The sequence below is a fragment of the Artemia sp. Qi Xiang Cuo genome, chromosome 17 (genome assembly GCF_049724085.1).
Source record: "Artemia sp. Qi Xiang Cuo chromosome 17, ASM4972408v1, whole genome shotgun sequence".
NCBI classification, from domain to species: domain Eukaryota; kingdom Metazoa; phylum Arthropoda; class Branchiopoda; order Anostraca; family Artemiidae; genus Artemia; species Artemia sp. Qi Xiang Cuo.
This window is the reverse complement of record NC_142810.1, coordinates 36,025,338-36,041,843: the sequence shown is the minus strand read 5'-3', so window position 1 is coordinate 36,041,843 and position 16,506 is coordinate 36,025,338. Positions and strand designations below refer to the sequence as shown.

General features: G+C 35.6%; 1 protein-coding gene across 1 annotated transcript in view; it reads right to left on the bottom strand.

The window, feature by feature from the left end:
* l(2)09851 (WD repeat-containing protein 1 l(2)09851) overlaps positions 1–16,506 on the bottom strand; it is a 100,022-nt gene that overhangs the window by 61,165 nt on the left and 22,351 nt on the right. The window contains exon 2 of the mRNA XM_089103681.1: positions 10,556–10,759. Coding sequence (XP_088959807.1) covers positions 10,556–10,759 — 204 coding nt within the window. The remainder of the gene's footprint in view (positions 1–10,555; positions 10,760–16,506) is intronic.

The following is a 16,506-nucleotide window of genomic DNA, read 5'->3' as shown; positions in this document are numbered from 1 at the left end:
CTAGACTCTCGTCGAGTGAAGGAAATGACCATATCACAGTTAAAGGAAATACCATAAAAAGAGTAACAACAACAAAATATTTAGAGTTATTGACTGAGGAAACAATATAAAGAATCATTCAATTGCGATAGCTGAAAAATCAAGCAGTTTCCTCGGGGAAACCTGATGATACAATTTTGACATGTAATTTTGAAACATGTTTAAAAAAGGGTACAAATTAAAAAAAAAACTGTGAAACTATTATTTGAATTTGATGATTCTAATGAATTCCCAACTTATAGCCATTTTAAAATAATCATTTCATAGATGTATCCCAAGTTCGCGACTGCCAAGTTGCAATTTTCTCATGATCATAATACTCAAAATGGGGACAATACATCTCATCAGTTTAGGAGTACCACAAGGGTACCTTTTGTAATTCATCATTATGGTACACTTATGTCTGGAATATACAGCTTGACTATGTGAAAAAAAAACTAGCGTTCCCGTTTCAAGTCAAGGGCAAGGATGTTCCTTTCATCTCAAGAGCAGGGCTGGGACCAAAAATATTCGGGAAAAAATCGGACTTTTCTGACTTTTATGGTCGGAAAAACTGAAACAAAACTGATTAGCAGACAAAAAACCGACTTGATAACTTGCTTTCTCCTGAAGAACGAATTCAATAGATTTGGAGTTTGTAGCAAACGAATTCAATACATCAGAAGATACTAGCCAGTAGCTTCTAGCTTAGCTTCAAAGAGAAATGTTTAGCCAAACCCACTTTTCTTCTTTGAGATTCAGAAAAGCATTAAGAAAAGAGCATCAGTTGGAAATTACAAAAAGAAAATAAAAATCAACAAGGATAATCAATCCTAGCAATGAATTTTATGAAGAAAAGACAAAAGCGATCTTGCATACCTTTTGTGACGAAAACACAAAATTGTGTCCTATTTGAAGTATGAGCTTGCCAAAAAAAGGGAAGAATCTGGCCTTTTCTGACTTACCTCCAAATTCCTGACCCTTTTTTCTGACTTGGCTAAATTTCTGACTTTTTGTTGAAAATCTGACTTGGTAGCAGGCCTGAGGGAGGTATTTTGGTGAGTAACATCAAGTAGGTTATAATCGTGTTAACGGTATTAAACACACGAGTAGTTTAGTATAATTGTGTTCAGTAATTGAAATCGGTAATCGTTAAAGCAATACTAACCAATATCCCTGTCAGGCTTCATTACCTTTCCAGATAGGCAAAATGCGATTATGGTTTATTTTATTGGAAAATGCAGATCTATCTATCCATCTATCTAAAGAATTAAATGAAAAAAACAAGTTTTTTTAACTGAAAGTAAGGAACGACGTTAAAACTTAAAACGAACAGAAATTATTCCGTATATGAAGGGGGCTGTCCCCTCCTCAACGCCTCGCTCTTTACGCTAAAGTTTTTGTATTGTTAAAAAAAAAGAGTTGTGAGAAAGTCAAACTTTAGCGCAAAGAGCGAGGCATTGAGGAGGGGACAGCCCCTTCATATACGGAATAATTTCTGTTCGTTTTAAGTTTTAACGTTGTTCCTTACTTTCAGCTAAAAAAACTTGTTTGTTTATTTAATTTTTGAACGTTTTTGAATTTATGCTGGTTTTGATTTTGGCTCACCGTACATGAATAATTAAAACAGAATTTGCATATTAATTTTACTTTTATTTTATTAAATGGCTATCTCGAAACTTATCTCATTTTATTCACGAACTTCTTTATTAGTAATAAATACACGCAACTTACGAATTAACTTACGTAACGAACTTCTATATTCATAGATTTTTAACACGTATATTAGGGGGTTCGCCCCCTAGTCAATACCTTGCTCTTTAAGCAAAAGTTCGATTTTTTTTCCAATTCTTTAAAAATGACCCCTTAATGAAAATCAGTTGATCAGTTGAAAAACTTGTTTTTTTGACGAGGTATTGACTAGCGAGGTCTTGACTAGGGGGCGAACCCAATCATATACGTAATAATTTCTGTTCTTTTTAAGTTTTGATGTTGCTCCTTACTTTCAGTTGAAAAACTTTTTTTTATATTTAATTTCTGATCTTTTTCTTTAATAATGCTGGGAAATCCGGCACCCCTTCCATAGCAATGTCCCTTCCCCGATGAAAACTTCCTTCAGGAAAGATCCTCCCATATAACCCCCGACCCACCCCTCCCACCCCCTACGAGAAAAAATCCCCCTGAAAACGTCTGTATACTTCCCAATAACCAATACTATATGTTAACATTAGAGTAATGTTCATAACTTTCAGCCCTCCCCCCGGGGACTTCGGGGGATTAAGTCATCCTAAAAGACATTGTTATCGCATTTTCGACCATGCTGAACAAAATGCCTATCTCAAAATTTTGATCGGGTGACTTTGGGAAAAAAATGAGCGTGGGAGAGGGCCTAGTTGCCCTCCATTTTTTTGGTCCCTTAAAAAGGGCACTAGAACTTTTAAATTCCGTTCCAATGAGCCCTCCCACGATATTCTAGGACCACTGGGTCGATACAATCACCCCTGAAAAAAAAAATAATAATAAACACGCATCCGTGATCTTTCCTCTGGCAAAAATACAAAATTCCACATTTTTGTAGTTAGGTGCTTGAAACTTCTACAGTAGGGTTCTCTGATACGCTGAATATGATGGTGGGATTTTCATTAAGGTTCTATAGCTTTTAGGGGGTCTTTCCCCCTTTATTTTAAAATCAGCTAAATTTTCTCAGGCGCGTAACTTTTGATGGGTAAGACTAGACTTGATGAAACTTATATATTTGAAATCAGCATTTAAATCTGATTCTCTTGATGTATCTATTGGTATCAAAATTCCATTTTTTAGAGTTATGGTTACCATTGAGCCGGGTTGCTCCGTACTTACAGTTGGTTACCACGAACTGTTTGATTAGATGCTAGGAATTTGTAAGACACAATTACAAGGGTATTATCAGCTCAGTACGGTGTTGTTCATTGATGACTAGATCATGGCATCAGTAAAAGCTACAATATATTAAAGGGCTTACTACGACCCATAGTAGCCAAAAATTTCAAATCATGTTAAAAAAAATGTCTTGTGTGAAAATTTTTCATTGAAAGCTGATTGTTGAATAGTCCGCACTATTTTGGTTGATTGGGTTATTATTACAAAACAAGTTTATCTGAATTTTGAAAAAGAGCTCGAGACCCCTTGAATGTTGCGACAGACGAAAATGAAAAGCACACCATTGGAATCACCCTGGTCAAAAACCCTTGGTTTGAGTCTACCAAGAGAAAATATTATTTTAGCATTTGTATCACTGGTCTCTGTGTATCTCTTTTTTTTATTAATTAAAAAAAAACTTTCCAAAAAAGAAGTTTTACAAAGAAAAGCAAAAATCCATATTGAGCTTAAAACGAGAAGAAATAATTTAATATAAAAATTCAAAATTAAAACCACCATAAATTATATTAAAGAATAAATGAAACCAAAAACCAACAGAAATTAAATAAATAATCATAACAAAAAAAAAAAAAAAAAAAATACAACCGGTACTAATACAAATTAATAAGCAAATCTTAAAATCAGTAAAGCTTAAACTGAATATTCAAACCAAACTTGAAACGAACAAAAATTACTACAAAGAAGAGTTTGGCAACTGCCCCCTTCCCTAACTAAAAAAAAAACCTATTGCGTCACTTGCGTTTTATTGAAAACTATATGTACCTTGAATGGTCCATGGAATGAACTAATAAAATTAAACTAAATAATTGATAAATATTGGATAAATATTGAACTAATGGCTGAAAAACTTAGTAATTCATGATTTTATTTTACTGTAGTTTTTATTTTCAATGATGTAAGTACAAAAGAAAACATTTGTAATGCGATTCATTCTTCAGAAAGCGCAAATGACTCAGTAGACTTTGGACCTTTACAGTTAAAGAAGGGGGAAGTTGCCAAAATTTCTGCTCGTCTTAAGCTTAATATGCCTCTTTACTTTTTGGAAAAACTTCTTTTTCGGAAAGTTTTTTTTTTTTAGTTAATGACAGTTCGATTTTGATTGCCAAAGTTTCAAGTTTTTCAACATTCCGCATTTCAACATCAAAGAGATTTTTTTTAAACATTAAAATTTCCAAGTTCAACATACCCCTCAACGTTACCTGTAAGTCGTCAAAAGTAGATGTAGTAGCAGTTGCAAGCAGTCAGAGTTGGAGGTAGTCACATTTGTAGTCGCAACCAGTCTCATTTGCAGCGACACTAGTAGGAATAGTATTAGTGGCCCTGGAAGTTTCAAGTTAATACCCTTACCCTTTTCTAATGTATTACAGATATGCATTTTTGATAACTTGGATACTTATAGTTTCTTTTAATTTAGCTAGGCATAATCCTAAACAATTGCCGAAATTCTGCCACAACATATTTAGCCTTTTTGGACGCACCGAGAATAAAACATTCCCTCCTTTCCCAATGACAAATCCTACATGTAAAAAAAATGGACTTATTGCCTAATTTGCATTATTTGCCCCAGGGACTGTGGGGGCATGGCATCCCCAGAGGCCTAGCAATTACACTTTGTGACTATTTTAAACAAAAACGATTTTTAAGATTTCTATCAGTGTTAAGAGGGGGGAGGGGTAACCACCTTTCGTTCCTTTTTCAACATCCCTCTCCACCTACCTTTAAAGTTTCAACTTAATACCCTTAACCGTTCATAAGTTATTGCTGTTGTGTCCTTTTGACAACCCCCCTATGTATAGTGTGCTCTGATTTTTTTTGACGTCCACCTCAACTTTTCTAAAACGATTACCATAATAATCTTAGCCTTTTTGGAGACCCAGGATCAAATATGCCCCTTTACCCAATATCCAACTTTGTCTATAAACGATGGGCAAGTTATATAACTTACTAAATTTGCCCTAGGGCTGTGAGGGGTTGATCAAATATCTTCTGAGGGAGGGCAGCTAAAAACGAATGGGAGAGGGACTGGATGCCCTCCGACCACTTTTGACATCCTCCTCAACATGACCTGGACGTTTATACTTAATGCCCTCAGCTGTTATTGTGATATTGCAGATAAACCTCTTTGATAAACAGGATGCACAAAGTATCTTTAGATTTCGTTTAACATGCCCCTCAACATTCGTCAAAGTAACATGCCCCTCAAATTAATACGCGAAAGACGCCTAAAGTTCCAATGCGTCGGCACTGCGTGCCCAAGCCTTGAAACTTTGAGGGGGAGTCCAGCCCTCCATCTCCCTTTAGTCGCACTCTTGCTCAAAGTTTCACCTTAATATCCTTAGCCTTTTCGAATACACCTAGAATATACATCCCCCCTTTTCCTAATGATGAACCCTGCATGAAAAAAAGGGCAAGTTACGTAATCCCTGCCCTGGGGGTTGTGGGGGGCATTGTATTCCCAGAGGCATAGTTACTAGAGCTTTCGACTATTCTGAACAAAATCGCTTATTCAAAATTTTGATTACTGATGAGGGAAGGGAGCCACTAAAAAGGTCAAAAGGGGCTAGTTGCCCTCCAATAGCTCTTCAACATCCCCTGAAATTTTCAACTTAATACCATCAGCCCTTCCTTATATATTGAGGATACATCCTTCTGACAACCAGCACACACACAGTGTGTTTTATTGTGTTCAGTATTCCTCTTCAAAGCTGTGATAGGCTATGTTATCTCCATAGACACAATTGTTGGAGCTTTTGATTATTTTGAACAAGATGACTATTTTTTAATTTTGATGAAATATTTTTGGAGGGAGGGCAGCTAAAAGGGCATGGGAGGGGGCTGGCGACCCTTCAGCCACTTTTCAACATCCCTCTAAACATATCCCAAGTTTCAACTAAATACCCTGAGCTGTTTTTAACATTTTGCGGATCCTCCTTTTCAATAAACTGGATGTACATAGTCCCTTTTGATTTAGTATAATTTACCCCTCAACATTCTATAAGGTTTCACCTTAATGTCCTTAGCTTTTTCGGGTACACCCAGAAACAAATGTTTCCCCTTTTCCTAATGATAAATGCTTCCGATCAAAATTTTGAGATAACCATTTTGTTCAAAATAGTCAAAAGGTAAAAAAACTATGCCTCCAGGTTTGACAACCCCCTCCCCCCAGGCCCGGGACAATGGCCGTAAGTTATCGAAGTTGCTCATTGTCAACATATAAGATTTTTATGAAAGGGGGGGTCATATAAACTTTGGAGGAGGCTCATTCAAATCGAAATCAGAAGTTCTAGTGCCCTTTTAATAGTCAAAAGTGATCAGAGGGCAAACAGCTGGTTCGATACGATCGCCCCTGGAAAAAAAAAAAACAACAAACACGCATCTGTGATCTTTCTTCTGGAGAAACAAAATACAAAATTACATATTTTTGTAGATAGGAGCTTGAAACCTCTACATTGTTGTTCTTTGATATGTGGTATCTAATGGTGTGACTTTCACGCCAATGGTAAGGTCACTTGCCTGTTTTGGGGGGGGGGGGTCCCCTCTTTTTCAAAAATACGGCAAATTTCCTCAGGCTCACAGCTTTCAATGGGTAGTATTAACTTGGTGGATTTTATATATTTGGATTCGGCATAAAAATCCAATTCTTTAGATGCATTAATTTATGTCAAAATTCCTTTTTTATGAGTTTCTCTTACTATTAACCCGAGTCACCATTTGCCTATTATCATAGTTGGGTCTCCTGCGACTGCTTGTGGCGTTATTATCTAAATCTGGCCCTTAGAAAGTTCAGTTATTACCATTTCTTGAAGCGAAACCTATTTGAATTTGATATTTCTTATAAATTTTCAGTAAGAGGGTGTAGGGTTTCTTCTTTTATTAAATTTCCCATTTTCAATTAAATGACTCCAATGATTTCCATTATAAAAATAGAATCTGGCTTTAAATCTTTGTGTATTGTCAGCCTGGATACTAACTTTACAACTGCAACTAAAGGATAAAACCAAAAAAGATGCAAAAAATTTTTTTTAAAAAAGATGGCCTTTTGGTTAAATTTGAACTTGTAAATGGTCTAATACTAACGTCAAAATGAAAGACACATACAATTTTTTAACACTTTTCTTTGCTTTACTTTGGACGTCACAGTGGTGACCAATGTTTTGACTTTACTCTAAGATCTGGTCATTCTAAAAAAAAAGACAGAGGATAGGCATCCCTCCATTTCTACACTTTAATTGATATAGCTTTTAATTATAAATTATTCCTGACTAACCTTCGAACCAGAGAAAGTTTAGAAAAGGACTTCTACAAACAGAATGATTGTCAGAAAACTGATAGCTTATCCGCGTAACCCTTAGGGAGAAATAAGGGCAAACCAGGGAGGCTCAAAGGTCAAAGGAGAAACCAACAACCGATAATTTCTAGAGTTGCTGCGACGCGCTGTCTTGTGTTACCCAATTTCACGAGCTCTGCTCTCTGTTGGGGGTATATGTTTTTTGTTATGTTGAATTAATCAAATAAAACAGTAAACACTGTGCCATGCAATTCAACCCAAATGGGTAGTCGGACCTTAACCAAACCAGATAGGAATAGTGCCATAGTGGCGCCAATGCTTTACAGGATGAGGGTAAATTGGTCCCTAAATTATTATCACAGGATATAGACAACAAAAAGTTGCCATATCTAAGTCAAACTTGGTAAGAAGTGAGAGTTATTGTCTTAGTTATTTTCTGAGCAAATGTTGTGTTACATCCTCGGCTGTTTGTTTATTACCCTGTATTTTCATGCCAATTAAACAGCAAGCATTTTTTTAATGTAGGTATTGCCCTTTTGGCCAAATTTCTGCATAAACCAAGTTCCATAGCCAAGCCTTTTGACGACAGTAATACAATTTTTTTAAGACTTGAGATCCTTTTGGTCATCACCTTGGCTGGGAAGCCCAAGGAGAGTATCCTTGTATGATTTGGGCTTAAACAAGCTGGATCATGCCCACCTAAATCTGAGGGCCTCCTCTGAAGCTGAGTCGCTCTTATCATCCCTGGAGATATATGTATTAGAGATCTGAGGGTTTTCTCTGGAGCTGAGTTGCTCTTATGATCCTTGGAGATATATGTATTAGATCTTTCTATCTTTCTGACCAAAATGTATATCTCAAAATGTTTAACCAATGTCATCAAGGTATACAGAGAGGCCTGGGGCACTTGTGGGGAAGCTTGGGAGTTATGAGTAAAATTTTTACCTCCAGTCATATATATTCACATTTCTAGAAAACTGCGACTTTAGCAAGTTGCAACATGCCCACTTTTGCACCAAAAGTATCCGCAAAGAATGAGCTTACGGCATAGTTTGAGGCCCTTGCTCCTTGCTCTTAGGGCTGCGTGGATCTTGTCATTCTGGACGTTAAGTCTTTGAATTTTCCAACCTTTCTTAATGAAATATCTATCCCGAAATATTTAAGCTGATGCCACGAGATTTATGAGGTGCCCAGGCGACAAAAAGGACAAAAGTGGGGGGTCAATTGCATTCCAATAGTTTTTGGCCCTTATAAAAGGCACACGAAAGCTTAACTTTCGACCGAGTGAGTCCACTCCCTAGTTTCTAATACCTATGATGCTATATGAAGCAGCCAAATGAAGACCCATCACTTGGGAGGGATCCAGAGACCCATTCCTCTTTACCAAGTCAATGCTAGTGCGTTGACTCTCACACATACTAAGTAGCACTGAGGTACTAGATTCACAAAGGGCAGGAAGTGATACTGTTCCATATTATCCAGAGTAATATTTATAAATGAGAGTCTGGAAAAGAGTAGTGAACCTTATCTCGGGGGCACACTGGGATTGCATGATACAAATAAATTTCAATAGCAGTTATATGTATTGTTTGATATACAATAGGTGAAAATTTTCTTTTGCTTACTTAATCGACTTTTAATGCGTAAAGGAAATCTGTACGATTCAACACACAAGTGTTGACTTAGTAAAGAACAAATCGCCTCCCATCGATTGATGAATCGATCCCACCCATTTCATTTGGAAGGGGTGGTTGAAGAGACTTGGTTTTCTCTGCCTGATCTTTTTCAGATAGCTATTGGCTATCAGATCGGTTCGGAACTATTAAGGATCGCTCCTTAAGCCAACTTCTGCACGAAGTTTTCCAAGGGTAAAGTCCTGAAAAAAGCCGCGTATATGCATACTGTCAACAGAGGTTATGTGCACCCAAGTTTTCAAAATACATTACATGCAAGACGGGAGCAGCTTGAAGGGATCAAGCTGAGCATTTCAAAGAGTGTGGGGGAAGGGTGGGGTGGTCTTAGAAAACTTAACATTTTAGTTTATGACTAGAAGACTAACAGTTTTGTAACATATCCTGTTTACAACCAAGAATTAGAAAGAAGTGCACTATCATTGAATAGCTAAAACTCTAAGCTAGACATTAATTTGTTTACTATCAAAATTATTAGACACTTAAAATCATTAGTGTTTGATTTGCCTGTAAGAGCATCTTTTTGGAAAGACCAATTATCCTATTTTGCCATATTTATCCATTCCATATATTCATTCCAAAAGTATCACTTTATTGCTTCACTTGTATCACATAAAGTACAAATATTAAATTTATTGTTTCACTTCAGAAACCAATGAAAGAAATTAAGACATGACACATTCAAATGCAACAAAGACAGATTGAAATCACCCTTGTTTCACCCTAGGCTAGTTTGACTGGCGGTAGATACAAGATAAACAATTAGACTACTCCATGGAAGATAAATATGAAATATTGCGCAATGAAAAACTCAAAACGTACCTTTAAATAATTTACTTGCAGATTTCTGCAACATCTTTGAATTTTTAAATGCGAAAAGTATTACCAAATTAGTTTTCGCATACTGTTTTCATCGTTCGGTCTGAAAACACTGGTAAAACTTTTTGAGCACAAAAACTAACCTTCAATATTTCATAACAACCAAAAGAAAAATCAAAGAAAATCCTGGTTTCCAGGTATGGAAAGACCTGAGATGAAGCCACGTGGAAGTAAATGTTTTCATTTTGATGCCCTCAGTATTTAACATTCTTACAGCTGGCCCATAACAAAACCGTCTCTAGTTTAAAAAACCAAAGGCAATTAATTTAACTTTCTTTTTTTCAGAATGAATTTCTCTTCATTCTGTTCATTATTACATTACTTTATTACAAGTTTTAGGTTTTTAGGTTTATTACTAGTTTTAGGTTTAAATAAATTTTTTTGCAATGCTTGTGTTAGGAAAATGCAATTTTGAATTAATCAAAAGATACGGCTTCCATTTGAACTAATGTTTTCAGTTGTCGGAATTGGCAGTTCAAATGACTAATTAAGAAGACCTGAGCTAACAACCAAATTGTTTCAATATTGCTGTTTTGGAGAAGTATTATTTTAATTTTTGGAGGTCAAGGCCAGCTCACTGCCTCAGATGAAAAAGATTTTTTTTTAAGTTGAAATAAAAGATTTGTTATGAACAGAAGCTTACAAACAAACAAAATCTACAAGATTAGAACCTTATGCTTTGCACCTAAAGAAGCACTGGAAAATTACATAGGGTTTGAACAGTGTCATTTCGTTTCGGATACCTAAATATGCGAAGTACCTGTTTCAGCAGTATGAAGCATGATATATGCAGACTCATCACATACTAATACTTCTCCTTCTTCAATTGGTTGTCCAGGTAAATAAGTTTCTTTTACTTTTTCATCATCACCTATTTCTTCATCTTCTGCTCCATCTTCACTTCCTTCTTCGCTTATAGTTCCATTGTCTTCATTTTCTTCATCTTCCATGCTCTCATATTCTTCTAAAAATACATTAAGATCACGAAGAGCAATCTATCTTATTAAATGAGAAATATTATATAAATATTATACATATATATATACGAGTTATATATATATATATATATATATATATATATATATATATATATATATATATATATATATATATATATATATATATATATATATATATATATATATATATATATATATATATATATATATATATATATATATATATATTTTGAATTTAATCAACAATCTGCAGACGCCATGGTAACAGGGAGGGTGGAGAATACAATCAAGAGTAAATAGACAGTTGAAAAAAACAGTTATTTCACACACCTGAAACTTTACCAGATAATGTGACTCACCAACAGATTTCCATTTGATTTACCAGACAGTCAGCTCAGCAAGGAGACTTATCTCAGAGAAGCAGACGTGCTTATAATTTTGCAGCTTCGTCAAAACCTTGGCTAATATCGCATCGACCATAAAACGAGGAAGCAGAAGTTAAATTTGAAATGCTGTAGCTCGGTGGTTAAAAAATCTCGTTTCGAGTTCTTCACATAGGCGCTAGAGATACGGGAAAACAGCAAAAGTTCTTCTAAAAAAGAAAAGTGTCTGAAGAGGGGATGACCTACAATGGTGTCTTGATATTGAGAGTGTCCCAACATTTTCAGCTGTATGGACTGCTTTTACATAAATACAAGGAACATCCGTTTCTGCTAGCTCTTTTAATGCAGACTTGGATAGATTTGAATTGTTTGCAGCAAGAAAGTAGACCTAAATTTTCATTTTGCAGAGAAACGAAAGTTTAAGCCAAAATCGAACTTACTTTTTCAACAAGAATCAGAGAGAAAGTGAAGCTAAACTCCACTATGGCTGCTACTAAGGAGTTGGCTTTTGCTGTTAGACCTGAATCGGACTGGTTGTCAACAAAGCTCACCAGTGCTTCAGCAACATCGGGGAAAAGCTCCAGAAAAGTGATAGCACCATGATGCCTTTCAACTGACTGTGTGTCATAAAAGCGAAGGAGGTTTTAAGTATGTGGCAGAGGAAGACAGGATGGCAGTGTAGAGACTAATGGCACGGGGGAAAGGACAAAAAATACAACGAGTTCTTGCAGGTATCCATATAGCATTTGAATTAGTTTCAGTCGAAAAGCCTTCACCAGGGCAAGGTTTAAACAATATAACGCACAATGCATGTAAATGGCAATTGGGTAATGCTTTCGTATCTCTTCTTGAGCGCCCGTGTATAAACCAGACATGCTACTACCTACATCAAAGCCAATTCTAACTAACATTGTTCATGTCTGATTCAAACTCTAAACACAGTCTAATAGGCTGCTTTGAAAGACCTACGCCAGTCAAGTCACTGCTGGGTGGAAGCACAAAAACCTTTCTTCTATTTGATGAATATGATAATCATCATAGAAATAGATGACAAGATCAAGCTGTTCTTTTGAAGTTACATCACTCATCTGATCGGCACATATCGAAAAAACACTGCGTTTTTTGCTCTATTCAAAACTGTGTCCTGAATGACATTGCCTACACTATCGATTATATTGTTCTGCACTAGAGGAGATAAATATTACATGTTTTTAACGGATGATTTGAAATACTCCCGTAATTTTGACCTTTTTGGCTCTTTTTTAAGTTTGACTCATGTGATTAGAAAATAGGTAGTTATAAAGCAGGCACCATAACTCTAGTTCTTGTATCTGTCTTCGTTTCATCCAATCCTTCCCAAAAAATTAAACAACTCTCCCCTTTCCAAGCATTTTAAATTTGTGGAAAAAAGACCAGTTAGACAATCAATATATCCATTTCCAAATTCTACAAAGTTAATAAAAACCCTCTTTCAAAGACTATAAATAAAAGTTCAAATAGGGATAAAATCCTTTTAATAGACAGTGATAATAATAACAGTGATAGAAATTCACAAAAATAACAGATATTTCGGTCACATATGCAGTGACCGTCATCAGTAGTAAAACTAAACTAAAACAATTTAAAACAAAAGCTTGTATACGAAATCAAATAAAACTACACGTTGTTTAATTCTCTAATTCTTTTCAAAGCAAAGGCGGAAGCTAGCCTCTTTGACCTTCTTGGATTCGGTTCATTAGCTTTCAATGATATAACACTTGGACAGAGGTCAACTACATTGAATGAATTGAATTATACTTTGTCAGATATTAATGAATTATCGTAGATAGAATTTAGCCCAAATTCACCTGTGTCCCGATTCAAAGCAATGTTCTTGAATAAGATTTTCTTTATTTCAAGAGTTTCACGAAAATATTGCTTTAAACCTCGATCCCCAGAAATCAAAGAGACATTATCGAACAAAATAAAATGGTCTGGAAAATGATCTGGAAATGTTCTGAAAGGGCTGAAGTAAATCTTGCTTTAAAGCCAAACAAATAGAATCTTTATGCTGTAACAGTCTCATTTCCAAATTCTGGTTAGTACGTCCCACATATGAGCTTCCACAAGTACACGGGATCTGATAGACCCCACTTTGTTGCCCCAACGAAGTTAGATCCTTCCCAGAATTTAGAAAACTACCCAAAGTATTATTACTCTTTAAAGCTACCTTTAGACCATTACTCTGTAAAATTCTTTTAAGTTTTTCACTTAGCCCGGGTACATATGGTAAGGAACAAAAACCATCCTTCTCCCGAGTTGTTTCCAGGTCTTCCTTAGAAATCTCTAGAAACCTTTTTCCTCTCTTTGAAAAAGTCTGGTTAATTAACCACTCTAGATACATGTTGCTTATTATTATTTCTCTTAGAAAAGACAACTCCTCCTCAAAAAATTTTGGAGAGCAAATACTAAAGATCCGGTCAGTTAAAGAAATGATCAAGCTAATTTTTCCTTGGCGAGCGTGACCGGAACTATAAGACACAAATCTACCGTTATTTGTCGGTTTTCTGTGAATTTTAAAATCCAGACTATTATCATTTTTCAAAAGAAGAACATCAAGAAAAGGAATAAAATAAAAGTGCAAAATTTTTAAGAAATTTTAAGAAATTTTAAAAATAAGTTTCTTGTGAATTATTGTCTCGATTAATCAGTAGCTGTACTGAACCCCTCGTGCTCAAAATCCTCCTCAGGGCCATACTGTGGTTTCTTTTGCGGATGGTGAAGTTTTCCCCATTGTAGTAGAGTGCAGACGGTCTGGTATCATACTATTATCCTTTCTTTTTTAGCTTCAAGCTTATTCAAAAAGGCAATGCAAAGAACTCCCCCCCCCAAAAAAAGGTCCCTCCGGCTCCCACCCTAAATACTAATGAAATTGATCCATTTTTGCCCCATCCTGGCTGGTCAAGCTCCCTATCACAAAGCTCACATGAAAGCTCAAATTCTGAGAATAGGACAATGATCAGTGTTGGAGCAAATGTCACTATAGATGAAAATGGCTTTCAAGAGGTCCTTTCTAAGAGCTCCAAAAAAGGAAAAAAAACATCCCCAATCAAAAGTATTTCCCCTCCTCTTTTCCAAGATTATCCTTCCCGAAACTTAGGAATTTACCTCAAAATTTCTCCAAATACCCCCTTTGAAATAACAAAGATTACTAAAATAAGGGTTGAAAATTTCAAAATGTTAAAATCACTGTTCTCCCTTAACATTCACTGTGATTGATCTTTGCAAATATCTTGCTAAGATAAGAAATCCGCTAATATAATACTCAAGCTAAAATATCTTCATAATGCCCCGATTAGCTCAACTAGATGGAACCTAAAACACTCCTCAGCAAAAATAGTCGTATATAATGTTCCCATAGAAATACCAATTCAGGAGTTAAAAAAAGGGCTCTCAGATAGGGCTGGTAATAAAATCCCTGTAGAAGATGTCACTCAGCTGGGTAAACCCAATTCTAATGGATTAAAAACAAGTAGATCTTTCCTATTTACACTGCAGGAAAAAATTAATATCCCAGAAAAGTTATTCCTATTTGGGCAAATCAAACCGCACAAGGAATACAAGGCGAAGCCTATCCAGTGTCAGAAGTGTCTGAAACTGGGACAGACAACAAATAAATGCAATGAAATTCTCCTAGCCTGTAGTAATTGTACAGGCTCCCATCCTAAAGAGTTGAAAACTTGCAACAACACTCAGCCTACATGTATCAATTGAAAAGGCCCACATGAATCCACCAATAAATCACAATGCCCTGCATATAAGAAAAGAGCACTAACACTCCAAATAGCAACAGAGAAGGCCATTCCATACCCTTTTGCTGCTATGGAAGCAAATGCTGCCAAATCACACCAAATAAAACCTATATTGAAATCAAATAAATCTCCCAAGTCAAATACTCCCAATGCATCAAGTACTCCTTACAAAATACAATCCTTTAAGCCCCCCAGCTCACATCTCTATCAGAAAGAATCACCAAGCCAACAAGCCTCTTTGCCTAGTGAGATGAGGTCGGCCTGGCACCCCCTCCCAACAAGAAACAAACCAGAAACACTGCCAGGAATTAATCCCTTAACTGACAAACTGGAAGCACAGCCAAACATGCAAACCCCAAATATATGCTTATTCATTCTAAACTATAATGCAGTTCAGGCCATAAACATACAACAACAGAAAACAAAAATCATTGCTGAATTTGCAAAAATCTACATCCCTAATCATATGCTCATTCAAGCAAAAAAAGATCTTGCTCTATTATTAACAAAGCTGAACATTGATACACAGTCATATAAAAATTAAATCAACAACACAACACATATCAATACTTCAGTGGAACATAAGATCACTTACAAGAAATAAGTTAAATGAACTAATATCTTTTATGAATAATAATTCCATCAATATTGCTTGCCTCCAGGAAACTCATTTAACCCAAAATCAACAAATTAAGTCTCTGGGATACACTATCCTGAGAAAGGATAGATCATCAGAGAGAAAAAGAGGTGGAGTAGCTTTAATAGTTAATAATAATAAAAAATTCGGTGGCATCAACTTTCCAGATTTTGTAAATGATGTTGATGCAATTGGTATCAGTATTTGGCTGAATAATACAAAAACTTACATAATAAGCTTTTATAAACCTAATGGCCAAACTATAGATGCCATGGATTTCTTCATTTATATAAAAAATTCTAATATGTTGAAAAATATTATTATTTGTGGAGACTTTAATGCCCACCGCCTTTTGTTGGCGGAATAAACCAGCAAATAAAGCTGGTAAGCTCATTGAGCATATGAATTCAAATAATAATGAATTAGCTGTTGCTACCCCTCCAAACCTGAATACATATTTCAACCCCAAAAGTAGCAGTTTCTCTAAAATTGACCTACAAATTGTGTCTTTAAATATTTTGAATAAACTTTATATAAATAAAATTGATAGTCTATGTACTGACCACTTTGCCATAGTTTGCTCCCTAAACGAACCTGCTGAAACCCTATCACATACCTCCAAATATATCAACACTAAATCAAATTGGCCTATGTTCCAAAATAAGCTAAATGATGAAATTACAAGTTTCACCCAAAATTCATGCATTTCAAACACAACAGCTGACACACATACTGAAGTTATGACAACTATGCTAACATATACAGCTAATCATGTTATCCCCATGTACATACCCATGAAATCATCTCCTAAACATAGTCCCAGAGCATTGTTGACCAATGATTACAAACATACATGGAGAACAAAAAGGCAACTTGGAGAATATTCTTAAATAAACCATCACCTACTACATATTAAAAAAAATTACAAGCAGAATTTAATC